The 27,602-nt window shown below is 42.0% G+C and overlaps 1 protein-coding gene across 6 annotated transcripts in view; it reads right to left on the bottom strand.

Annotated features, from left to right (window-relative positions):
• LOC114881830 (homeobox protein cut) overlaps positions 1-19,827 on the bottom strand; it is a 96,761-nt gene extending 76,934 nt beyond the window's left edge. For 2 of the 6 annotated variants that reach the window (XM_029198714.2, XM_046285471.1), the window contains exons 1-2: positions 18,144-18,423; positions 14,027-14,836 (exon numbers count right to left, since the gene is read on the bottom strand). In XM_029198714.2, the coding sequence (XP_029054547.1) occupies positions 14,027-14,134 (108 nt within the window). In that variant the 5' untranslated portion in view covers positions 14,135-14,836; positions 18,144-18,423. Of the gene's footprint in view, positions 1-14,026; positions 14,837-18,143; positions 18,424-19,441 lie in introns of those variants that run through there. The other 4 variants (XM_046285470.1, XM_046285469.1, XM_029198710.2 and 1 more) reach the window with 3 other exon arrangements.
• Positions 19,828-27,602: the final 7,775 nt, after the last annotated feature.

The following is a 27,602-nucleotide window of genomic DNA, read 5'->3' as shown; positions in this document are numbered from 1 at the left end:
TGGCAAATTCTTGCACTTGATGTATGCTGTACGCCATTTTGTCTCTTTCTTTAGATCTCACGATTAATGCTTATAATTGCAAAAAGAACTTCAAAAATATCTTTTATATCTTTTATACTTTTCAAGGAAACCACTCCTTGAGATTATCTATCACACGGATAGGTATGCAGCGCACATAACCTATAAACTGAAAGATTTATACGTATCTGAACGAAAGGCTAGTGATTTAGACCGTTGAAAGACAAAGAGCTGGGAAAGGTAGATCAAACTGGCATGGATTTCAAGAGTTATCACTCTGTCCATCTGTGGGTCCCGCTAATTTCTCTACACGCCTCGCGCTTCTTTCGTTCCCAACGTTATCATCATCGCTCTTTACGAGCGCATTTGCATCGGCCCGGAACCACTTCTGAGCCGGGCGCAAGGCGTAAGACGAACAGGAAGAAGAAGGAGACGCGAAACAAGAAGGAATAGGACGAAAAAGAAACGAAAGCACCTTGAAGAGGGGGAACGTGCGAATGACGTTGCTTAATAACCCGTATACCGATTCGCGTATGCATGTGTTAGATCACACGCATGTGCCCGCAACACACGTACAAACGACGAAGGAGTCAACGTGGTTAGTTGAGATACGCGTCGGCTCACCAAGACGTCTGGCGTCGGCGCATAATGCGACCAGCTCAACCGTGCAACGCGCGCACGTAATTTCGTCGATTCTAATTGCGATGAGTTACAATTAGAAAGCGCACTAATTGAAAGCGTTTCGCAATTCGCGATGGCGCAAAAGTTCGCGGATCTTCGCGAGCGGTATGATTTACCGGCTCGACGTGGGATCCATTGTAGCGAGGCCGTGCCTTCACTTCGAACCGCTTTGATTTCGTGATTTGAAAGAAATTTATCACACTTTTCTGTCGAAACGAAGCACAGTTTTCTGTGACAATTACATGCATATAGGGCATGTTAAACAAAATTGCAGAAGCTTTGTCTTTGTTTGCGGCGATGTCTAAACAAAGGCAGCAAATGATGATCATCGGAAGCTTTAATTAAGTACGTACATCTTTCTCATGTCGCAAAAAAGAGCTATAAAATTTTCTTTTACATAATTCAATTTTGTAGTCTGTTCATATTTATATGGAATTTACAACATCACATACTTCCTGGGAATTTTTTCTTCCTTAATTGAGTTATTAATTCTTTGCACTAGTTTTTCATGTTAAACTACTTCTGTAACATAACTCTTCCATTTTATAGTTCCGCATATGTAGAGATTGAGATTGAGATTGAGATCCTGTAATTACTGCTAACATTTATTTGTAACTTTGTAATAAAATATGTATAGTCGACCTTTTATAACATTACTACCTTATCTTTATCTACGGTAAATACGTCAAGAGGAATCTAGGGATCCCTAGAGGAGTCTGCTATAGCAACGTAAAAATTCCTAGATTTGAACCTATCCTGTTAGTTCACTAGACATTCCCATATGAAAATATGAATAACAAAAATCTTCGGTAGTTTAATATTTGAAAAAGATTTGATATTTTTTGGTTTGAAACATGGGAAAAACTCTTTAAGTTATCAGTTTGGAAACGGTAGTGCTGGTGTATTCGTTTGTATTAAATTAGTTTCTATTCGATTGGTCTCAATGCAACGCTTCCGCAGAGAATCTACCGCGGTGCAGTCACGCACACACGGAACGGGAGAGCCTACTTAAAGGCCCGTACGCAAGTGTATCCGTTTAGTACTCGCCTCTAGTGGCGCACAGACGAACCAACGCTCCGGCGTTGTATACAACACATACACCTACGTTACGTACATGAATTCACGTGTGTTACAGTGAATATTACCGACACTGTACTTAGCGCACATTCAAAGACCGATGCACAGATAAGTTCACCGCGTACACCGTAGAAACCCGAGTTACGCCGAGGATCGTTTTGCTTTACGACCGTTTACGTACACTCGGAAGAATTCCGTCCGGTGCGTGCTGTTGCACGTGCACGCCAACCTACAGACTCTTTTCACTTTTTTCCTTTTTCGGGAGTTCCCATAAGTACTTCAAACTTTCAATCAGACGCCATTGTATCTGTTTGGTGATAACACGTTGGCGGCCATATTACCTTCCTTAGTTGTTCTAAGCTTTGACGTTTGATGTAACGATTGAACGCGTTTAAAAATATTTTTAGATGGAAGCGAAGATAATTAAAATTTATGTGTGTATCGACGGGAAACAATTAAAGCTTTCGAAGAGTTTAACCACAAAGTATACATATATCTGGCCGAATGAACGCGGGTAACCGGTGCACGATGTTCCAAATGAAGTAACAATTGTGACGCATGGCTATACCGATTACGAAAGTTTGATATTCCAGGGACTTTTGCGCGCTGCTAACTGTTACCGATTGCAGTAAATTCTGCGAGCGATGCCCACGACGCCACAATAAATTTCCATGAACGCGTACGTTCGTGAATCACGTGCCGCAGCTGCTATTGTCTAGAAAAGAAGAAACTCGCTCTACCGTGACGCGATTGCATGGTGTTTCCGATCAATTTTTTTCATTATATCGCGATTATGTCCTTTCAAATTCTGAGAAATTCGATTTTCTGGAAACAGTGTTGTCGATCATCAACTCTCAGATGTCGATAATTACTGTCTTCCTCGCGAGTACCATACAATCATTAGGTAATCAACGTTCAATTGAAAAATTATGTACATTTAATCCCAAGAAACTCTCAAAATATCCCGACATATATTTCTGTATTTAAAAAAAAAAGTCCCAAATGAAATTCTGTCCAGCCAGTTGCATTTCCAAAACAACGCTGCTAACCTCAAATCGAATTACACGCAATGCATTTCCGAGTCGGTGTCGCGAATGCTAATTAACGTTTCGCAAGTTTCCGCGACAACGGTGGTGCAGGTGTAATGCGTAAGTGCCTAATGCGCGGAAGTTCGTCGCAGACAGACTCTCGGTTAGAATTGAAGGAACTTTTCGGCGAAACGATAAACCGATTTGCCAGGCCGGCGCTAGTTAGCCAGACACGGGACAGCCATATTCGCGCTTCGGCCATTATCCTGTTTCGGACGCGACTGTAATTAAGCCTGTTTCCGGGGATTAGCGCGAGCGTAGATAGGCGCGCGCGCACGTGACCACCTTCTCCGTTCAGGACTGTTCAGTTGTTTTTCTTTTTGGTCTTAAGTCAATTACAACCCCGAACAACTATCGGATGGAATAGTTTCACGAACAAATAGTTCGTTCAGACGATTCAATCCGGCTTTCACTATTTTTTTCAACTACGAGTTGTGCCTTCAAGGATCGATGAGATTTTTCAACATTACTGTTGATAATTTAAGCGTTCATTTAACGATACTTATAATCATTCGAAATGCTCCTAATATCAGAAACGTACAAAAAATGACCAACTACGAAAGCATTAAGGTCATAAAAGTCTGGCTATTATAGTGGCCAGATTTCCCACGTGCCACTGGGTTGCCAGCATTTCCTAGCAGCGGGTGGCTAAACTGAACCCGGTGCATCAAGTCTACGCCAGTGGTTTCCATGAACGGGTCCCCGATAGAAGGACGGGCGGACCTTGAAATGGGCATCAGGGCAACAACGTATATCGATTTATGAGCGTGTTCTTCCTCATTAGGAGGATCGGTCAAATTCGTAGGTGCTCTTTTGACGCGGTCGCAGCAGTGCGATCCGGTCCTAAAGTGGTGACGCAACGGTCGAACGAGACCCCAATAGGTCGAGATGAGAGCCATTGTATGGCAATCTTATAATTTAGACAATCACCGATCAATTGAATGGGCCTTTACTACTGCTATACATGCAGCGCCCGTACACCGGCGAGAGTGAATGATGAATGAATGAAGGGACAAGACCGAATGAATGGACAGATAGTTGGCTCCGCTTAAACGTTCGTAAATAACCGGCCGCTTCATTCAATTACTTTCAATCGCTTCGAGCCAATAGATACAATTTAGAAAAAAAAAGAAGAAAGGAAAACGAGAGACTTCGAGCTGGACCGCGATGCGAGACCCGCGGCAAGACCCGCACTCGTACCCCACCATTCGCCTACACAGTGTCCTGCTCTTCCATGGTTTTCTTATTAATACATTTATAGAGCTTTGTAAGTTGAAAATTAATTAATGCCATTATTGCAAAAATCACGAATGGTGAATTAGAAAATTGGAAACTTAAAAACATTCTTACTGGATTCAGAAAATTTTCCTTCAATTTTCTCGATAAAAGAAACATATTGAACTTTCTCAAGGTTCCAAGAGAACGATGCATTTTCTTAGCTCCAAGTCAGCCAATGGTTCGTTAATGACGCGGTTGATCGGTGTAATTTTCTCTGAGCCGGGACTTTCGATCAAATTATCTTATCGACGTTGTCCGCGCCGGTGGATTGCGTATTTACACGGACGTCGGTTCGCATTTATACCAACGTGGCATCGGTGAAAATATCGTACAGGAATAAAAGCTCGAATAATTTATTCGAACGGTAACGCGTCGCTGCAAAAAGGAAATAATTCTTTGCTGAATCCTGTTAATTGTCAACGAAACACACCCTACTTTGCGTGAAATTCTTATGCATCTCCTTTCTTTTTCTTTTTTTTTTTAGCGACATGTATTGTCGCGGAGAAAAACACTTTACAGGGAACATGCAGGTTTTTTAACACTCTCATAAATCCTTGACATCGTAAAACCTACTTTTTGACACCTGCAAAGAATTTTTTTCGGATCTTTTATGCTGGATTCAGCTAAAAATAAATTGTTTCTTTCTTTTTGCATCGAGCGCGAGCAAACTGGATAATAAAGCAATTATTTACACGGTTTTCTTCTTATTTTGGTATTGGATTTTGAATCAAATCCTCCAGAATCAAATTGGAACGTTTTCCCGCCAAAAACTGACGATTTCATAATTTTACAAAAAAGACACACGCCCCAACGTTTCTCTTTTTATAATTGCTCGCCAGATGTCGTATTCGTGAAGAAAAAGTCACCCTCGTTTAGAGGGGTAGGTAGGTGATAATTAGAAAAGTCTCGAGCACGTGATTCTGCCGCGTGGCTGGTTACTGAAAGAAATCTGTGGAAAAAAATCGGAAAGGCAAACGAAACGAGTCGTTGCGCTGACTTAATGGACGACGATTGGTACAGTTGGCCTTAGACGCCTTTCATACGGCCACGAGACTTGCAACACGTCACTTCCGGATGAATTTACATGCGTAAAACGAGATGGTCGGGGTCTCGATTGTCGATAGCGAATTTCCTTTTCCATTGCTCTACGTTGCATCGAATCTATTCAACAATCATCGATTTTTCTTTTTGCCCTTTGTTTCTTAAAAATTTTTAGAAATTTACTATTAAGTATTACTTTAAATTTGAATTAAAAGACTGTTTTAACAAAGATTTTTAGATCCAACAGACAGAGAATAAAACGTTTCCTTTTTCATTTTTGAGCTTATTTTAAATACCTCGAGTGGAGCATTACAATTGCTAATCAATTTGCGAATACTAATTGGATGACAATTTACAAAATGCTCCGATGGTTATCGGGAATACAAATCAAAGACAAGGAAATTTCATTTTAACCATCATCGAATAATTAAATACCAATAAAAAGCGGATCCTCGTAATCGTTATAAAGGTAGGATAAAGTCGGTTGAGCGAATATCGTGGACCCTTGACTGTTCGAGGTAGAAGGAGCAAAATACATATGCATTTGCGAGAGATATATCGTATGCGCATCGATAAGATTGCTTTCGTAGGTCAAAGGATCGCGAAGCCCTCGAGATTGATAGATCGAAACCGAGTACGCTGGCAAGTGGACTCGAAACGAATCGAGGGATGTTGGTTGGCTGGTTGCTATCAGAACCAAGAGGAAAGCTGGGCGTTTGCCCGCGACCAACTTCCGGCTGCTTATCAAATGCTCTTCCGTTCGAACGTTCGTTTCGGGAATTGAATTGTAGACTGGTCACGACTGATTCCACGAATATCTATTTATTTCCCTTGCATCGTTCGAAATACTCTTAAATATTCCTTTCTTTCTTCTCACCGAACCGATTAATCATGATATATCTCTATCCCTTTTTCATTATTCTACCATAAATGTTAATTATATGGGAATGTTCAATTTCTATCATTCGATCCATTTTTGGACGTCTCTCTCATTCGATCCTTTCATTCGCCTTTCTTTCTTTATGCCGTTGATTTAGCCCGTTCCTTTGAATCCTTTTTATTCCTCCCATTTTCCTTCGGGGCTCTCCTCTCTCCTCCGCTCCCGGCTCATTGTTGCTCCGCCTTTCGTTCGTACGTCGAATAACAGCTATTGAAAATCGTTGATTCATGAATAGTCATCGTATCGCCAATTAGCGAGTCGGATGAATATTCACGGGTGCGACGGACCGTCTATCGTTCACCTATACGCGCTTTGTCACGCGATAACGCTACTCTCCGCACGCTCGTACTCTGCTAAGCGTTCGAACGCGGCCCGCCAACGGAGAAATAAATCAGAATGACGGATTAATCGGTTCGGTTCCCCTACTCGTGCATATTTCGATCGATGACTGCAAATAATCAACGCCGATGGTGAAACAGGAGGATGAAAGGAAAAAAATAAGCAATTTCATTTGCGACCTAATTTAAAAGACCCCATCAAGGGAAGGTTCATTCATTATTCTTTCTTTCCAGTATTCGATTATATTAAATTTGTAGAAGTGATCACCAATGACCCCCAGTGGCAGTCAACGCGTTAAACGCATGTTTCTATCTGTATAATAAACAAGCGGAAAATAAGATCTAGAAACAAAGAGGAACAGATCCTGGAGGATGGAAGAAGGTACCAAAAGAGGACAGAGAGTGGCTCATACCTAAGGCACGTTTACATTTGTTGATTATAGCAATATCGTGCAAATTATGATTCCCAGGTAATTGCTCGCGCTCACTGCGCACCCTAGGTCATTCTTTTCTCTCTCTCTCTCTCTTTCGTCTTTGCAATATTTCCCTCTCTCTTTCACCGATAATCACGCGAAGTAGCCACGGATGCAGTAATCGCACATGTCGAACATAAATTCGTGCGTGCAGCGCGCGCTTGCGTCGGTAGAAAGCGACGCTGTGCAACAACGCAGACGTGGTGCCACCCCCGCGACGCCCTGCGACGCTTGGCTCAATTACTCGTCATCGGCATTGGTCATCGACGATGACAAAGGAAAGGACGACGCGTTCGCCATTCATCGGGTCATTTAAATCACTCATCGACTCGTCCGTGTCTTTTGATTTTTTTTAGAATACATCGACTATTCAGAATATTCAAAATACCTGTTTTGACGAGAACATTTCGAAAATTTGAACATCGATGATTAAGGAAAAGAGCGGAAAGAGATTTTTTGAAAAATATAAATCTTATTTCTTATCAATAAGATAAGAATTCAGTCTCTGAATTGTAATAAAAATATCTATTAAAAAACAATTTTATCGATTGAAAGATAAAACCTGAACAGATGGGAATAATCGAAATCGAACAAATGAAGGCGCATCTGACGGAGGGGCGTCATTCCTTCAAATCGAAGTTTATTTAGCCTGGGTTTACGGCTCACTCCGGATTCACTTAAGCTCGAATCGCCGCAGGAATCGCAGCGATGTCGTCCCATGCGATTCGGAATTTTGGAACGGTTCCAAGCGACCTTTGAATAGTCTCCGAAGGCAAGGAACGACCAAAGGGAGGAGGAGGTGAACGTTAGCGATCGAAGACCGGCCCGCGGAAAAATTTACGACGACAATAAACTTCGTCCACCGTGCGGGGAACAGGATTATAAAAAAAAAAAAAGGAAAAATCAAGAGGAAACCGACGAATTGCACGACGAGGGCGCCACACAATTATCCAAGACGTTTATCGAACCTTTTCGCTATCGAATTCAGCCCCTGTTCGTGGCCGATTATGGCGTATTTCGATGGTGAATTGAGACTGATAAATTATGCTATTGTCGACAAAATGAGGAGCTCATTGTGGCATGGAGTGGGTGGTCTGTTAAATACAGGGAAGTGAGGTCATTGCTACTGGTTATGGATGATTAATGAAACCTGATATGCAAATGTATAATTTTTTGAAAAAATAAAGTATAAATGGAAAGAAAATTATGACGATTAGATTATTTATAGAAATATTTAATATAGAGTATTTCAAAGTTAATAATATCCCAGATTCTGTAAAAATTTTATGTTCCCTCCAAATCACTAATTTTAAACAAAAAATGGTGCAGCTTAATGTATAAGCATCGATATTCAGATGAATCCACGAAAAATGTCAATTTTTCAGTCACTGAAATACATGTAGAAACATCGTCCTCAGTCGACAAAAAAGAGTATAAAAGATATAAAAAAAAAAAAGAAAAACAAATGGAAAACAATCCCGTGATGCTTGATTTTCGATTCTTCGTTCCAACGAATGTCGGGTACAATAGCTGGCAAGCTACCCCTTCGAACAGAGGGGGATGATGGTTGTCCTGGCAAATATTTCCGAATGGTGGTGGTGCGTTCGCGTGGCCAGCGCATCTGTTGCACGCACACGCGTGCCAATTTGCGATTCCTGGCTTGAAATTAGCGACACGTAGCCGGCGACCCTCGTGCCTACACCCTGCTAAGGGGTCACGCGTGATAATTAAACGGGGTGCCACGTGAAATTTCTAACTTCCGGTAAATTCTTGGAAACAGATAATATTTAAGAATTTTGGATCAACTAAAAAAGATACGTAACAAGTGATTTTGTTTGTTAATCGGGAAACAAAAATAAATCCACGTTCGACCAAAATTATGTTGCGAGGTTTTCGCGAAACAACAGCTTTCGCGTTGAGATTCGAGAAAAATAACCGTAAATCAATGGGACGTTAAATCACGTCAACAATAGAACCTTTGCGTTATTTCTCTTCGATAAAAAAGAACTTACAATTTTCAACCGATTAGATTTCTTTTTTATTTTCCACCAAACTCTATCGCAAGCTTTGATAATAAATTTTCCAATATTTCCACCCTGCGAAAATGATCAGAAGTCGCTGATAGAGAAAAAGGTATAACATAAGGCTATATAATAATCATCACAATGATCAGAATCATTAAGCGAAGCGATGAAAGATGGAGGGAAACGTTTGTTGATGTCTGCGTTCGATGCCATTAGCCGTCATTCGCGCGGTGAAAACACACGCCCAAGATTTCCCTGGCTCACGAAGAAATTTTCTTTTTTCCACCGAGCGAACGGCTGCAGAAATTCTCGGAAACGCTCATTAAGGACCGTGCACGAGACTCGCATTTCGCGATGCGTGTATCCTGATATTTTTAGAGTGTGGGTGAATCACTGTTTGGCGGGAGAGCTCACCGGCTCCGACAGTTAAACCGCCGATTTCAGAAATAACGACCAAGGAAATTAATAACCTCTCGTTGTATCGCGACAACACACTGGACAATCGGTTTTCCTTCTCGTTTTATTTTTTCTTCCAAGGATGGGTCAATGAACCTTGAAGAATGATCAACTGCTCTAAATTTTTAACGTATGCGCGCGTGGGCCCTTGATTTCAGAATTACAGCTAATATTTTATGCCTAACTTTACCTAAACCTGAAGGTTTTATTGCGTCAACTGTAATCCTCAAAGGGGTGGACGACGAAAACATGTGTATTACGTGAACCCTAAAGACCACCATAGTTCCATCCCCTGTTTCTTCGAACCGAACAGATTCTCGCGATGTTCGACACTGGTCGCGTCATTTCAATAAGGCAAACATACACGCGGCTTTGCTGCACCTGCGCTCGTCTCTAGTTGCCTGCCGGCAGCTCGTAAAACGGCTGAACCTCGGAGGTCTAGACCAGCCCTGGACTAGACCAACGAGACGACGCATCCGAAATAACCCTCTATATTCTATTTCGAGGCCGACACGCCGCGCGATACAGTTTCTCGTGTCAGTAGAATACGGCAATGATTCCCCCCTATTGGCCCGTTTTCCTGCACCTAATCATTTCCCACCGACTTTGCTCCCTTAAATCTTTCTTCGATAAATTTCACTTTTGGGATTAGTGTACACTATCTAACGATACTTCGTCATAAAAAATCAGTAGATCTTGCCAAAATTTCAATGTGCTTATCTACTCTAACTCCAAAGGTCCTATGGCACTTATGGTTTCATAGGGATCCTAAGTTTCTACATAGAGCATGCACTGAGAACCTTATTTTTGAAGAACTGAATATTATTGTAAATAATTCTTTGTCAGTGGAAACTGTCAAAGTCTCAATATACTTAATACTCTATGGGGTGTATGGCTTTACAGGTTTTCTATATACCTGCATTCATGCACTATGATCTTCCTTCATTTAGTAAATCATATCGAACTACTATACTTAACGCTACTCTTTTGCCAAAAGTCATTCTTTGCCAGTGAAATCTGTCAAAGTCCAATATTTATCCATCGCAACCTCTAACTTCTCTCATCCAATAGTAAGCTACAATCATATGTTATTTATTTCTAAAAGTTCAATTCTACTTAATTCTATTTCACAATGTGTTCATCGCTCATTATAGTCCCAAAATCCTATGCTATTCCATAATTTTGCATTTAACAGCGATGATACGCTATGAGAGACTGTAATGTTGTTCCACCGAAAGTTCATCAAACGTCTAGGAGCGGGTTGCTCATCTCGCCGGCTGCGAGCACGCGTGACTCACGTCTAACAGCTTTGTATCCGCGTCTCGGCAAGTGTCGCCGCCACACGGGAATCTCGGGAACCGTGTCGGTGATCCCCCTACTGCCTGTCGAATCGCGTGGTTCCTGGAGGGGTTCAGGCTAAGGAGCACGATGCGAAGCGGCGGCAGGGGAAGTGGAGTCATGGCAAAACTTTTGTCCATTCACGGTCGACACGCTCCTAATTGGGAGTACGCTTCGTGGTCTCGTTCCACGCGCACGGCCGCTCCGTGGAAACGCGACCGGACGCGACTGTCTCCTCTCGAAATTTTCTGCCCTACCGTACGCGCGCGGACTCTTCCTCTTTGGCTAATGATTTTGTCGTCCGGGCGAGTTTTCCGATGCATGCCTCTCCACACAAACGTGAATCACCATTCGCTCCTGACGGGTTTTCTGTTTGAAAATCGGCAAACGTCCGACGTGACCTCGCTTTTGGATCCCCCGTAAATCAATCTTACTGAGACGGGCATATTTTTGCCCGACTGACGGACGGTCAACCAAGAATTTCTTAACGAACCCGTCGATTCCGTTGTTGATCCATCCCATGATTACATATGATTTCTAGGTTTATGCCGATCGAACAATTGTTTGACCAAATTATTTAATTGACTGATTAATAGGTAAGCCGATCAGTGGCATTGGAAGGATTACCATGTATGGTGGAGTTAATGAACTGCAGTTACCTTTGCTTGACCCTGAGGAGTGTGCTCCTATATGATCTTCAAGGACAATTATGGATAAAATTTTTAATAAGATCCCTGTGTTTTTTTTAGTAAAAAGCGAGGACAATTGAAGGAAATTGAAGTTCTGTTTAACTCTACAAGATTCAATCTTGAATTTTATTGTGTTCTGCAAGAATAGTTTCTAGATGCTGGGAATAACCTTCCAAAGAATTGAAATTTTGTCTGTCCTTCAAATCAAGTCCCCCGATTGTACCTCGATTTCACAAAGAATTTCTCAATTGCACTGTTGCGTAGTAATCCTTAAAACACTGTTCCCATTCCTTAAAGGACCTTACATTGAACGGCTTGTAATTTGTCCGACCAAATATCCTTGCTAGTAATTTAACCAAGAATGCTTGTATTTGGCAACAAATATTCGACATTTTATCTGATCATGGATTATATCGCACCAGTGCACTTGTCAAAGACAATAACATTTACCAAAGTATTGCTCTACCAAGTTATTTGAAATTTTGCTTGACTATGGATCAACCCGCTCCAAAACATTGACCAAAGAATTTTGCCCGACCTTTGGCAAAATATTGACTTATTAAAACAGCCGGAATTTTACCGAATCACACTAATATACTTATTTAAGAATTTCTATGTCGTCGTGCTCGAGATTTTGTTTGACAATCAATCAAGTGACAGTAAAACATGCAGCAAAGAATCACTCTACCAAATTATTTGAAATTTTGCCTGACCGTCGAATAAATCACGTTGAAATAATTAATAAGAGCTTCTCTGTCGTGTTACTTTAATTTTTGTTTGATCATCAATCAAATGACACTAGAATATTCACTAAAGAATTTCAATACAGAATTTTCAATATTTTCCTTGACCATTAATCAAATAGCACTACATTATTCACCAAAGAATTATTTTATTAAATTAACGAAAATTTTGCTTGACCCGATCATGGATTAAATGATACTAGAACGTTCAGTAAAGTATCGTTTGATCTCTTTCGATGAAGCTAGCGAGCGACAAGGCGTCACGTTGGAAAATCAAAATATATCCGAACCGTTTCACGACGGCACACACACGAATTCTATTGTCCCGGCATTCGGCGTTTTCACTTTCCATCGAAAGGTGTCAGCGGGTTATACACGCTTCATCGATCCTCTCGGTAAGCGAGCATTCTAACATACACCAAACGCGTCTATCGCGATTACGGGTGTCCGAGTGAATTAAGTTGGTAAAGGGGACGCGAGGAAAAGCTTCGGCCAATAATTGTCTCCGCGTTTCGCAAATTCGACGATGAAAATTTTGCGCTGCACGGGAGGATCCGGGCCGGAAATTCGCCCCGATGGATCTTCCGTTTCCCGGCGCTTAGGGTCACGTTCCGGTGTCATTAACCCGCGCCCTAATCAATAGACATAATTATCAAACTATGCGCCATTTAATAATCCCCGACCCGGTCAACTCATAATCCCATGCCGACAGGGAACAAGTTCGCACATTATGACCCGAAAACAGCTTTTCTTACGGCATGTTTGCAAGATGCTCTTATAAACAACAAATGTTAATTTTACGCGAAAATTAGCTACAGCACGGTTCGATAGTTTGGAGTACTATTTGGTATTTTGCAATTTTATTTAAAAATGATATCGCAAACTTGCTTTAGCATGTTTTGTTAATCGTAAACAATTCTTTGGATGGTAAGCAAAAGCTTCTACGTCTCGTGTGAGAAATATACCTAGTCAGGAAATAGTAGAAGACGCAGAGCTGTCAAGTTTAGACCCGTGTCTTATGACTCGCTGAAAGCGTAGGTAAACAAATAACTACATTTCTTCGCAACAGACGAATACGATAAGGGATTGGAAAAATTTTCCTTGTCAAAGACGAACACACTTTGGTGAGTTGAAATTTAAAGCCTACACAAGTTGTTCACTCACGAAAACTAGAAGAACCGATGATTCGTCACTTATTTATAGAAATGGACATTTATCTACTCGATAGAGCCCATAACACATTCGTTCACAGAGAAGAATTACTATTATTCAATCACGATATCGACACGTTCTAATCTTAATCTAATTGATCGGATGTTGATCGATTTTCACAGTAAGAAGATCAGGTTGTCAACCACTGTATATGGGCCACGTTGTGGCAAGTCGGTCAAGCCGACCCTTAAATCGGCGAACTATCCACGGAACAGCAAGTGTCGGGGAAACTTCGCCACCCTCGCACCCTCGTTGAAACTCGGGGTTCGGCCAAGTGGCCGAGAGTATCTGACCAGCAATTAGTAAGCGAAAGACTCACGGAACGTGGGATACGATTAGTTAGGTTACGTGAACTATCGAAAATCACCACCATTCGATAATCGTGCGGAGGATATTTTATGAATTTTCACAACACTTCACCTCACGGCCACTTATGGTTTTTCGAGTCACAGTGTGCACATATCTATATGGTTCTCCACGCTCCACTAGCTTCCGGAAGCTACAAGTGTCCGCGGTCTTTCCCACGCGGTGATACGACGCGACGACGAGGGTGTCAGGGTGACGATAGAATCTTATCCGCGAACACTTGGAGTTTAGAAAATCACATGGTTGTCGTGTAATCTGACTTACCTGTTGCCAGAACTGGGCTAGCAGGTATATACGCTCCTTCTTGAACAGCCAGTCCATGGACTGCATGGCCTGAATGTCGAGCGAATTGGCCTCCGCAGAGGCCTGCATGCTGGCCAGTGCCGGCGTGTTCAGGCTGGCTAGAACGGGCTGCTGGAGCACGGACGCGTTGCTGCTGGCTAGCAGATTCGCGTGGTACACGGACGGTGCATCCTCCGAACCGCCAGTAGCCAGTAATTGGGCCCCGATTGGCGCTGAAGGCCCCTGGAGGCCCAGTGACGAAGCCACTTTGACGGCTTCGAGCTTCTCCGCCGGGCCCAAAACCGTTCCCCTTCGTTTGCCGGCGCCGTCGACGCCACCCGGGGCACACGCCTCGGCCGGCGGGCCCGTCGCAACCGTCTCTTCCTGTTCCTTGGTCCCGGACACTGTCCCGGAACACACTGGACCGTTTATCACTACACACTGGTCCCACCGTCACACGTAATCGCACAATGTCCTGAGTTCACCAAAGTCATCGGCGAGTGATTGTTGTCGGATCGGCACACCGACTCGACTGTCCGAACCTCTTTATCGGGACGGTCGTCAGGTTGCCCGTGGTTCTAGCATCACACCAACACTCACGCGGTAAAAAGATACCGAGGATACACGCACTGCACGCGGTCACACTTCACTAGCTCCGGCTTTTTCCCTCGCCTCGCCTCGCCGCGCCTCGCCTCGTTTCGTTTCGTTCCGTTTCGGCTCCGTTCGGCTCGGCTGACCTCAGGAAGAGAGTACGAGACCCGTCCTAGCAGGCTCCTAACCTGAAACTAAGAGCTACCGAACGACCGATGCGATGTCTGGAGGAGGTGCAGAGCCACTGGTGGGGAGCGGGCGGAGCCTGATCGGCGTGGTGGGAGCCGGCCGGCCCACCGGTCGGCCAATCCTTTGCCCCAGCCTCCCCCCACTACCCGTCGCGGCTGTTGGATTCAGAGGAGAGCGTCGCTGTAGAGGGGTGAATCTGCGCGGAGAAGGGAGACGCCGCGGAAAGGACCGGAGGCTGGCTAGGTGGTCCCTACCAGAACGGATCTCATATTTTCAGCTCCCCGACCGCCCTTTTCTCCAACCCCTGCCGATCGTCGGTTCCCTTCTTCTTTTTCTCCCGGTATCTCCCTCCTCTTTGTATCTATATTTCTTATTTTCACCCCCACCACCACCCGCCACGCAGACAGTAACCCTTCGATTGCTCGTTGGTGACTGCGAGCAGCCTTTGTTGCAAGCGCCGTTACGATTTTCAGACATTTCGAAGGAGAACGAGGTGCGATTGAGTTTCGAAGGGGTTACTGACAACACGGCACCGGGCTTTTTCGGAACCGCAGCTCTACACCGACGCTCTGCCTTCCATTTTACTTTTTCCCGATCCTTTCGCTACCCAAATCGCTGCTCCTTATCTCCTGCATGCATTACTTCAAATCCGATATGTATGCAACTCTAAATTTCTTTTCAATTTTATATTATTATTATGAATTGATTTCTCCGTGGAAAGTTTTCTTTAAAGAATTTAATCGCAGCGAAAGGGTCGGTTGTACTAAACCGTGTTCCCCTCCCGTTCCTCCAGTCGAAAGCAACTTTGATCGAAAATAAGAAGCCGTAACTGAATTATGCATCAATTTCCATTGTTTATGCATCGTAAATACGGAAATTGCAGGAAAATGCACGCGCACAAACGACAGCCCGCCTTTTCGCACGGCCGACTCTTTAACTTTCGAATTGAACAAGATTCTGAACCGAGGGTCGTATTTTCACTCTAAAAATTTTCGAAAACTAAGAATTGTGAAGTTCAATCAAAAAATGGGACATTTATACCTTATGGCGCATTAAAGTCTACGTAAGAGCATCGTAAGGAACAAGACAGAAACTGGTTTTTCTTGAAATTTAAAAAAGAATCGTATCTTATTTTATGTTAAGGTGTAGGGGATGAAATTCTTTTAAAGAATCCAAGTTCCATCGGACATTGTGCGGACAAAGTCGTGCGAATCAGAAGGATCAAAGGCGTCGTCGAAGCGACGCCCCTTGATTCTCGTAAACCGCTTCCGATGAACGCGTTAATCCGCGTTACCGTGTTAAGCACACTTCGTGACAGCCGAGTTAACCGACGCCGGGTGCTGGATAATGCAACTTTAATTTCCGCGGCGTTCGCCGGTTGCACGAGTTAATCATCGCCGGTGGATGATAGTCGCTGTTGACGCGGAAACGAAAACAACTGTAACTCGATTCACGCCAGCTACGCTGCATACTTGTTGCTATGCCTTTCCGACCGATCAACCATCTTCGAAAATGATCGATATTTTAAGGGTTCGGGGTGTGTTTGAAAGTCAAAATTCATTAAAGAAACTTGTGTTAGTATCTCGCTTGAAAGTTTCGTTTTATGTAGAACGAGTAGTTATCAAAGAAAAGGAGGAATTTCAGAGATTCTTTTGATACTGAGTTTTGACACTTTAAGTTTCCGAAGAAACGAAGAAAATGAAAAAGATTGATTCGAAGAAGTTCGAGAAAGATGAAAAAACTTACCTAATAGTAGATAACGATTCGTAAGACATTTTGAAGTTTGACGTTTAATGAATGAGTTACTTAAGAAGTGAAGAAATCGAGAAGATTTTGAGTTTGGTATCTGACATTTCGTTGAATTTAAAAATAATTAAATTGTTGAGAAAATGAAGAGGTTAAGAAATTATTTCATTTTCAATGAATTGGAAAAAGCAGGATAAAGTTTGAAGAAACCTTTAAAACATTTTGGAATCTAAAGTATATGGTAAATGTCATAAACCAAAGAGAAAACTATCATAATGCTTAATTACAGAAAATCATAATCATACTACATCTAGTACGCTCTTTCGCCATTTTGTTTCGAAGTTAGACCAAACAGTAACTCTTCACGTTTAATTGAAACTATGTTCTCAAATAAACGTTGTGACCAGCAGTGACACATCCAACACTGATTTTTATTTTCAATGAATTGGAAAGTAGGCAAGTAGCCAAGAATATAAAGACATTTTCTTTAATTGTATGTTTTAAGTCCGAAAGAAATGTAAAGAACCTTAAGACGTTTAATTAAAAAAAAACTCAATTGTCTGTATTTAAAAGCTGATTTTTTTTATCGAACAAGTCATCAAAGGAATAAAGAAATTGGTGAAAATGTTTGAAAACTTATTTTGTAATAAAATTTTACCAATGTTAGTTCAAGTTTCAATTCGCTTTTAAACTTATAAAGAAACATTCATAACTGAATTTTATTGTTTTTTGAAGAAACTTTCTTTCGAATCGAAAATAGAAACGAAAGTTGAAGAACGATTGAATTTGGATTTGATTAATAAAACATAAAAGATTCTTATTACGTTCAGTCCAATTTTAGTAAAAATTCATGTTTGCTGAAAATTCAATCATCATTCAATACTTTAGAGAAAAATATTGGTGACATTTTAAACTAAAATTTAAAAAATGAAAAAAAGATTAAAAAATCCATGACTAAAATCGTGTCAATTAATGAGAAATATTTTCAGAAGAATCATATCGATTAAACGTCAGTCTATTCTCAAATATCATCGTTTAGCAAGCAACATATCTGAACAAAATTCACAGTCTGTCAGAAATTTAAGAAAATTTTTTTCCAGAAGAATGTCACTTTCGAAGAATCTCACTGACAAATATCACCGGTAGAGGCTCGGCACGAAAGACGACGAAGGTGTCGAAGAGAAGATTGAGTTTTCTCTAAATAGGAAACATTCAACGCCGGTATTCGCGAAAATTCGTCCGTAGCCGCCCACGAAAATACAACGCGCGGCTGTTAGCATGTCAGCGGGTGCTTTACGATCACCCGATATAACGCGGGGATTAGTTTGTCAACGGGGAAGCCGGCGTGCGCGTACACGCGCGTGCATATCACCATCGCAGCGTCGTCTTTGGTGCCACGCATTGTTCCCGGGGAATTTCGTAATGATCCTAACGCCAATGAACCGAGACGTGTCAGAATTGTAACCACCAGAATTCCTCACCAAAGAAACTACACAATTTTCCTCGGAAACAAACATGTCTAAGTATCCTCGACACTAATGTAATTAGATAAACTATCTGAAATTACCATTACCTTTTTTTCTTTTTTCTAAAGAGGTAAACTTTCACAAAATGTGCACAAAGATTCACTTTAATTTGACAGTCCATTGACACTGCACATCCATGGACGTTCACTTTGGTATGTGGGCGGAAGTTCCTGGAACGGGACAGGGACGACCCGAACGAACGGGTAAAATCAAACAGCCGTCAGAAGGACGTGGTGACGATCCTGGTAGTGGAATTTCGCTGGTAGCAGCAACGGGACTCACTTTCTTCGTGCGGTCGCACGCTACTCAATATACTGGACGACGATAAACGGACAGACCCCTCGCGACCCCCTTAGGGAAGCAACGCGACGCTGTTCGAGGGCGATTGTAACAATATCTTCCGGCTAAGGATGCGCAGCACTCCTAAGTTCAAGAGCCGGACTCAGGGACATCGCCAGAGACCCGATCTTTTTCTTGCTGGATAAGATAATCAGTCGTGGGGTTGCTGCACGAGAAACAGGGGTTTCATGGGCTACGATTTCCGTCGATGAAATGATTTGAAAATCAGAGTTTCGATTTTGAACTGATGAAGATCTTTGGTAATATTTGAGAAATAAATGGTAATTTTTGCACAGACCCACAGGAGTCACTTTGAAGAATTTGGAAAAATTTTTAGGAAAAGTATTCAATTGGAAATACCACCCTGACACTTTGACGACTGGTATCCTGATTTAGAAAATTAGTTATTTTAAAATTATCCACACCAATATTTAAAAATTTTCAAATTTCACTAATCGGTAAATCAATGTCGTAGAATTCACGAAAGTCGGGTCCGCCAAAATGTTAGTGTTTCGGCGGAGTGTTTCGAAACAAGGCCAAAGTGTCGAAAGGAGGAATTTGTCCTAACAGTTGAAAACAACAGGAGATCCATGGAGCGTGCTATTTTCGGGCGATGGTTCGCAGTTTCTTAGGACTTAATCAGCTCGGGCTGTAGCTAGATTCTAGCAGTCAGCTAGGCGCTATCAGACGGGTTCTCGAGTTCTCCGTCGTTCGTTATTTCTCTGTGCAGCGGGCCGGAGTTGGTTGACCGGGTCCGAGATAGAGTCGACCGCGCGACGATCAGGAATCCGTGCGATGGTCACGTTCGAGTCGGTCGCGTTTCGGTTTTCAGATAATCCGAGGGCACGGCTGCACGTGCGTGCGCGTGAACAACGAAAGGAGGATGCTGTCCAACGGAGGGGGTCCTCCCTATCACAACCGTCGGGACTATTTCCGAAAGTGTGGAATGCGTGGGGGGGAACACAGTCACAAGAAGAACCGTCACAAAAAAAGCACAAACAATCACCTGCACACTGTCAGCCCCTCCCGGTAACACTGATCGTCCCGTGCGAAACTCGCGCCCGCGATCAGCTAAGGGATGAGGTAGTCTCCCCCTTGGCTCTCCTTACTCCACGCACCGTACGCGGCTCCAGTGCGTGCACGTAGATCCTACTGGGCCTGTGTTCTGGCCGAGACTAACTCGAACGCTCGGCTCCTGCAGCCCTCGCAGTCATCCCTCCAGCCACGCACTTTTCCGCCTCGGTACAAGTATTGTCCTCCCGACTTCCGTTCACCACCCTCCAAATCTCTTCTTCGACAACGTTTTCCTCAACTGTTCGACACATGGATGAAATCAGTGTTTATTGAGAGTGTTTTATGTCGAGACGAGGCTTTGGAAGGCGCGAAAGCAAGCGTCTCGCACCGCTCCGAGACTGACGAGTGCGGACAAAAGTTCAACGACGAGGCGCCAAGGGACGTGAGCCGTATACGCCGGACGGTGGCGCCACGCCACGGTTTCAACTGTAAACTAGCTCCGTGAACGCGAGGGTGACTACCCCCACCATCCATAGACATCCCCCTTCCAGCTTCGGCCACGAGGACACGATGCGCTGTATCAGGTATCGGAAGTATCGGTGACTTCAACGGCCTGATTGGAAAGAAGGGTTGCGTTCGGCCTCCCGCTGCTCCGATTGGGACGCCCTTTTCGGCTTCGGCTTATTTATGTTTGTCTGTTGTTTTTGTTTGCTTAATGCTGCTGCTGGTAATCCCTTTTCCTTTTCTTATTTCTGATGCTTGTTTGGTAATTGAACTTTTAAAATACAAAATGTCGTAGAAGCAAAATCAATCCAGTGTTTCTTCGATATCAATCTCTTTTATTTAAAGAGTTTTAAATGGTTTGTAACAATAAATGGATAAAAGCAACGATAAGTTTGATGCTCACAAATTAAATTGTTTTAAATTTATCCTAACTCCACTATCAATTTTAAATGCAAAAGCAGTGCGATATCAAACATGGTATTACACATATTTGTAAATTATAGCCATGAAACAAATTTTGATTTCATGGTATTAATTTTGTAATTACAGAAATGGCAATAACAATAATAATAAAGTTAACCGTTATAACATTACATAATAACATTTGCAAATTGCATACACCAGATTGTTCCTGCATTCATTTATTCGACTACAAATATAATGAGAAGCCTTTTCATTGGAATCAAAATTAACTTCTACCATATATATTACCAAAAAATAATTGTGATTTGCATAAATGATATTTTTTTTTGAGATACTTTAAGAAGGTTTCTATCAATTCGAATCAATTTCCCGCGTGTCGGTGCAATTACACTTCGGTAGACGTATGTACGTTTCGATAGTTGAGTGTTTCAATGAATCGAAATGGTCGTAGTTTAGCGAGTAGAAAATACTAGGGACTGGAAACGAGTTCACGGGAGGGCGGTAGGAGGAAGGTGGGTAGTGGGAGGGTGGTAGTTTAGCTTCTGGCTCCTTTTTCCGATCATATCGGGAGTCAAACCTCGGCGACAGGGTGGGAAAAGTGGTGCAGGAGCATGCGCTGGAAAAGGGTAAACTTAGGCGCAGGTTCTAACCCCCCTCGTGATCCCCACCCTGACTGCTTTCTGGACGATCACACGACCTGACGTTTTTCCACCCTTATCTTTGCTTGCTTCACCGTCTCAAATGCCTGTATAGGCGCTTTCATAATTTGTACCGCGAACATGTCAACGAAGAATGTTACTCTTTTTTCTTTTGGGTAGGTATTCATGATATTAGGTTGCTGCATAAGTTTTGTCCGCTAGAATCTGTCTTTCATAACAGTTTAGACTCGTGTTGCGAACTATTATTTTCCATCATTATTTACGATAGTTTTTGCAATAATTTTTCTTCTTCAAAAATGGAATGCAATAAAGCAGAAGTCGAAAATAAGAAATTGCGATGATCAACTATCTATGTTTATCGATATGTATTGATTTACATATTCAGTTCTCTTTTTTCCCATTTTAATAAGAAGACAAGTGTAAACGCTTGAAGGAAATCGTACCGTTACAAGCATTTAAGGCTTTGCATTACCCGAGGAAGCGTTTCTTTGTGTACTTTCAGAGGAAAGTAATGCACAGCAGATGGCTATGCCCGGCGCAAAGAACTTGGATCTTATTTCGTGAGATCCTAAGAATTGCATTCAAATGGCATCAAGTGGCAAACATAACTTAAAAACTTCCCTTTAATCCTTTTCCTTCCTACTTTTCTCCTTTACCCTAAATGCACTTCCGTGGACATTTCGTATCGCAAACAAGAGTACACATGTTCTGCTAATGAATTTTCAATATTTTCGTTGGATCTGAGAAACATACTAATTGTGGAACCTTGTTTCCTTGTTGTACATATTACGAAACGGTATTACCGAGAAACGGTCGATTAACAAGAATTGCTGTTCTCGGAACACGTGTTGTGACATAATTTAAAATCAATATTAAATAACGAGTTAAAAGAAACAGATTACAGTTATGATTAAAAAAAGAAAACTTTTCGTGATCACCGATCGTACGCAATCCCAAAACGGTATTCCCATCATTTTCGCAGCGTCCACGAGTGGTCATTCGACATGCTCATTTCACCGTTCTATATTACGCGACGATTACCTTGAATTCCAAGAAACGCGGAACGCTATCACGTTAATCGTCTGTTCTCTGTATGACTCGGACCGGGTGTTGAGTGTCGCCTCGTACGACGAAATACGATACAGTGGACGTTCCTAGCCTACATTGCCACTCATAATACGATCGAAAGTAAACGCGCCACGAGCCCTCGTGTCTCGACAACAAACAATGGGTCAAGCAGGGACCACCGTTTCGTCAGGTGTATCGTGCCTCCTTGTTTCCCACTTTCTTCATATTCCCAAGAGTTCTCTGGCAGTGGCTCGAGTCCACAGGACGATTCAGGGTCAACTTCGGCTTAACAACAGAGGAAAGATCGTTATGGAGCATCCTGAGAACTCTGTTAACCCTTTACTCCAACGGTGCGCCATAAAACAGTGCACACCAAGAAAATTTATCAATTTCAAACCGCCTCGCGACACTCGATACGTCTACCGTTCTTGAAGACGAGATTCTTTCTGCGCATAAAATACTGAGACAAGAAGAACTTCCACTGATAAAATTTTGCATTATCAGAAATCTATTTACATCTTTTTAATTTCTGAAACTGTGAAATTTTGTGTTTCATAAATTCTTATATTTCTTTCTCTCTTTTATTTCGTACATTTTACAAATGTTGGATATTTTAGGCACTTCTTGTGTTTTATATATTTCGATATATCATAACACGTTATGTAACTTCTGTGTTAAACATTTTTTTTAATAAAAAAGGATTTTACTTTTTTAATTTTTAATTTTAATTTTCTTCGTACTCGTTTCGTATGTTTTGATGATGTAACATCAGTAGTATGATAATTATAAAATTTCAAGGAAATTTTTATTAACTTCGTTATTGTTTATGATAATTGAAAATTTTCTTCTATTTTAAGTTTATTGCGATCAATTGCGGTATATGGACTGCAATTTCACACCAAGATGTTCGTATTTCATGCTACGGACCTTGGACGCATTGTTTACACACTTTATAACCATCGACTTCCTGATCGAAGCTCGAATCTCGAACGTCAATACGATTTGATATTGCAACGTAACGTAGTTGTCGAAATTCTGAACGCATTTTGTTGCCTAAAAAACAAGTGCGTGTATCAGTGTTTCGACACGGAGCACGCAATGTGATTCCTTCCTCAAACAACATGAAAAAATATTTTTGTATTACACAATTTCGACCATTTTTAGTTTCTTGGAACAGTTACTGAAAATTAATATTATTAATTGATATTCTCTACCAAAAAATGGGAACAAAATTGAAATTTGCCGTTGTTGCAGCGCCACTTCACAGTTGTGCATTATGCAACACCGTAATCTCGCCTAATTGCCATTTGCAAGAAGCAATTCGAGATAGACGTTTCAAAGGATTAATTAATACGTTTCCTAAGACGTCGCTTAATTTACTTTCTGATACGCAAAAGCATTGCTATCCTGTTGCAAAGCATGTGTCTTGAGAAAAAAAGGGGATGCAGATCGATCGGCATCACGGTTAGGAAACGATACCTAAAAGGGGTTGCGAACTGGTCCGGCCGGTTCCCCGATGGGAAACCGAGTCTGTGATTAATAAACATACAGGCAGAGTGTCACTCGAAGCTGCTCATTAGCATCGAGCATCGATCACTATGCCACGAATCGTGAAATAAAAACTGCTACCGCAGCTTGAATTACCGAACCTAGACTCATATTCAACAGGGTTGCATAGTCTTTCGGGTAGATGATTTTACAGTAGGGGTTGAAAACAGTTAGGATATTGATTTTGATTCTTGAAACAGTTACGAAGAATCTATTTTTAAATTATAATTATTGCTGTGCTCTAGAAATTATCAGTGGAAATACTAGAAGGAATAGTGATTACCAAATTGTGATATTGACCGATGAAATTTTAAAACAAAGTGTCTGTCCAAGTTCATAATTCATTCTAGTCAAAATATTTGGAAGGAAAAAATGTCAAAATATTTTTACACTTTAAAAATCATTTCTATCTCCTTGACCATCAATACCTTGCTAAAAATATAATCCTTTGACGTCTGCTATTTACCTTCAATTGCACACATATAGAAAATCATGGAAGAAAATATTTCTTTTTTTCAAAAGAATTTACAAATTATTTTGAAAGCCACGAGAATTGAAGTTATAAATATAATGTTCGGTGTGCAATATTTTACGGTTGTTTTGAGGCTAGTTGTCAGAATGCAATGACGCGAATCGCTCGGAAATATCACGATCTTTCTACCAATGTTATCGAGTCCGAACGAAAACGATGTTTTCGATTTTACGCAGTGTTTTTCAAGCGACGAATTGCGATGGCATAGCGGCACGTTGTGCAACCAGATGCAATTACCGTGCAAACAACACGTTATACACTCGCTGCACGATGTTCAATTGTTATACAATATTTCGCTGAGAAAACAAATATACAATCGGTCCCAATCGTTACGAATTGTAAATCGACAAAATTCGCAACAATTTTCCTGGAAACTAAACAATTCTCTTCAAAAACATTTTTCAAACATTTTTCACCACTGCTGACGATAGAACCATCCGTTTTTTCATTCTAACAAATTCCAATTATCGTGAAAATATTCAATTTTCCGCACACTTGGAGGGAACACGCATGAAAACGAACGAGAGAAGCTCGCGAAGGCCTCGAGTCCTTAGGTCGAGAAGAATGAGCGCAATATCGACCGGAAGTTGCGGAAATTTTTCCACGAACACGACGAACTGCACACCGGAAAGCGCATCGACTCGGCAATGCGGACAATTGCATCCCCCCTAGAAGCCATTCGTGATGAAAGTCCAGCGTCCATGGGGGGCAATGGGGTAGCCGGGTGTGGGGGTCGCATTCCGGCCGAGATTAATTCAGAGCGAAGAGGAATTCAGCGTCTATCTCGCCGCTCGCGGAAACCGTTTTCGAGCAATTATTTCAGCAACATTGCAAAACGATCGCGCTGCGCCTCCCTTCTCCGGTAGGACGTGTACCGATTAAGTTTGCAGCCTGTTTCTTCGCGATTTCTAGCTGTGCATACTTCAATTCGTGTTTCACCTTCCATGGGGAAAATTTAGCTTCCAATTGAGCGAGGGATTTGTGGAATCTGGGACGCAACAGAAATTTCAATTTCTAAGCGTTAGAAACGAATAGTTGTATGGAATGATAAAGAGCTTTATTTCTTTTAGCGTTTTAGCAAAAATCACCATATCAATCCTCCCCAAAAAAATTCCAAATCCCAATATCAATCAAAAATTTTGATTACCGCCGTTATGAGCAACGTGTCTCGAAAAAAAAGGCAGCTGCTTGTTTAGCATCGACATAGATCAGATAAAAGGAAGAAACAGCGAACGTGAGAAAAAAGGGCGCAGTCCTTCCCGGTTCCTTTGGCATATCAAAATTACGGGACAATCGAAAGCGTATCGAAACGAGGCTCACAATGAGAAACAGAGAACATGATAGAATACACAAGAGAGAGAGAGAGAGAGTAAGAAAGAGGATGAAAGAAAGAAAGGGTACATTATTCTTCGAACACGATCGCACCGGAGTCGTCATTGTCTGAAACCAGTTCGCGTTGATGCCTCTTTGCATACCCACTCCTCCGTCGAATCGTAATTATTGGTCCGCGCGCATTGATTATTAAACAGCTTATTATAGTTGTCCCCTTGGCCTTGATCTTCCGTCGGAGAAAATAAAAATAACAACGATCGTTGCAGTCTGATCGTCGGGAGTGATCTGAATTGAAAATCGTGCGAGCGGAGAATTAACCCTTTCGTTTCGAAGGGCGTATACAGGGTGTCCCACGCAATTTGGCCAAATTATAACTTTAACGTTGAAAAAGATAGAACACATTTTTTACGGACCTTGGCCCACCTTGGCTCTTATTACTTAATTGCACCAATATAAACAATCATAAATACAATACATTCGAATAATATGAATTAAATAATAACAACATTAAACACCCACTCACCCTTTACACTTCATTTTTATTCTCACCCCCTCCACACCATCCATCCAACCCCATCGCTTCAATATATAATTCAAGTCGTCCGTATGATCGAACAGAGAGCAGCATCCGGCGTGGAAGAAACCGGAAGACGGTGTTCCTATCCCGGCAGATTCCCTTCCTGGGAAACACTCAAGGCTATCTGTCAATCGTGCCAGCAGCAGTTCGATTCAAAGCGATATTCGGATTAATGGCTAGGATCCACGGGTGGATCTAGGCACAATGGCCCCGATACAATGAGAGGAAATATCCAAGATATGCAAATTCCGATGATCTTCGGCCGGAAAAAGGGGGTCCGGGAAAGACGGGACGACAAACGTGGCACACATGTTCGGCCATATTTGCATACACGGTTGATTTGCATGCGGAAATTTGCATCCCGTCGAAGAAGACGATCTCGATCGGAAGGGAATTCTTATGTCTGTTCCTATTGACGGTGAAAGGGGTGCGGCTGAGGAGGGAGGGATGGTAAGAAGGTGCTCCAAAGAGAGAGAGGAAGAATAATATATTAAGGGCGCAAAATGCTGTTAATGCCTTTGTGCCGGATGCCTACGAATAATGCCACTTTTTCCCTTTGTGGAAATCCTAAATGTATTTTGATTCACAACGCGACCCGTTCTCACCACCCTGCATTTGAATTTTCGAGTGGAGACCCTCGTTGACCCCGCGATACTTCCTACCTGTCGATCGAACAGATTTAAGACTCTTTGATTGTGGTTTGGGATTTGTCAACGTTTTTATTTGTTGCTTAGATTTATCGAGGGAAATCTGAAGCAAATGGACTTAAAATTCATTTTAACCAATAACTGCCCTAAAAGCAAAATAAAAGATTAAATTTATCAGCTCGTGTCTGTAACCACATTGAAAAAATATAAAAAATCCGTAACTAATTAAATCAACCCACTTTCAAAACGCGACGAATCACCTTAAGAAGTTCACATCAAGCATTTCTGAAAGAAGTGTTAAATCTCTCGATCAATGACCCGATTGATTCCCAGCGTAACGAAAGCAGAAAAGAAAAAAAAAAAGAAAAGAAATCTTCTCGACCTAGATACAATTCATAGGAGTCACCAGACGTGGTCTGTGAAAAAAGGTTAGCTCCGCTTGACACTGTTTCGACCCCTGGATCGATGCTTGAAAATCGAGTCTGAAGGAAAGTCGTGTGCAGGTAGCTCTCGGACGGCGTCCATTGTGTTGTCTTTGTTGAAGAAGCTACGTGTGCCAGGCCGCGGAAAGTGATACCCATTCAAAGTTGTTCTTCATCGTCCACGGGACGTCCTGGAACTGGAAATGTGAGACGTTTTGCTTGGCTGCAACAAAGGCGACAGGTAGAAACACTCTGCTGGATGGAAAAACCTGCGCTCAGACGGGAAATCGAACTGATCAAGCATCTTTCCCTTTCGAACGACGAAATGCTTCCATAGGAATTGGATCGCTTAATTTTTTGACTTATAACTCCTCAGTGCCACGATTTTATCGGTTCCAAGGCAGAGTTCATGGACACTGGTGTACACGATGCGGGCAGAAA

This window comes from Osmia bicornis, chromosome 1 (assembly GCF_907164935.1).
Source record: "Osmia bicornis bicornis chromosome 1, iOsmBic2.1, whole genome shotgun sequence".
Lineage (NCBI taxonomy): Eukaryota > Metazoa > Arthropoda > Insecta > Hymenoptera > Megachilidae > Osmia > Osmia bicornis.
Note: the sequence above shows the minus strand (reverse complement) of the source record. Positions and strands in the feature narration are given on the sequence as shown.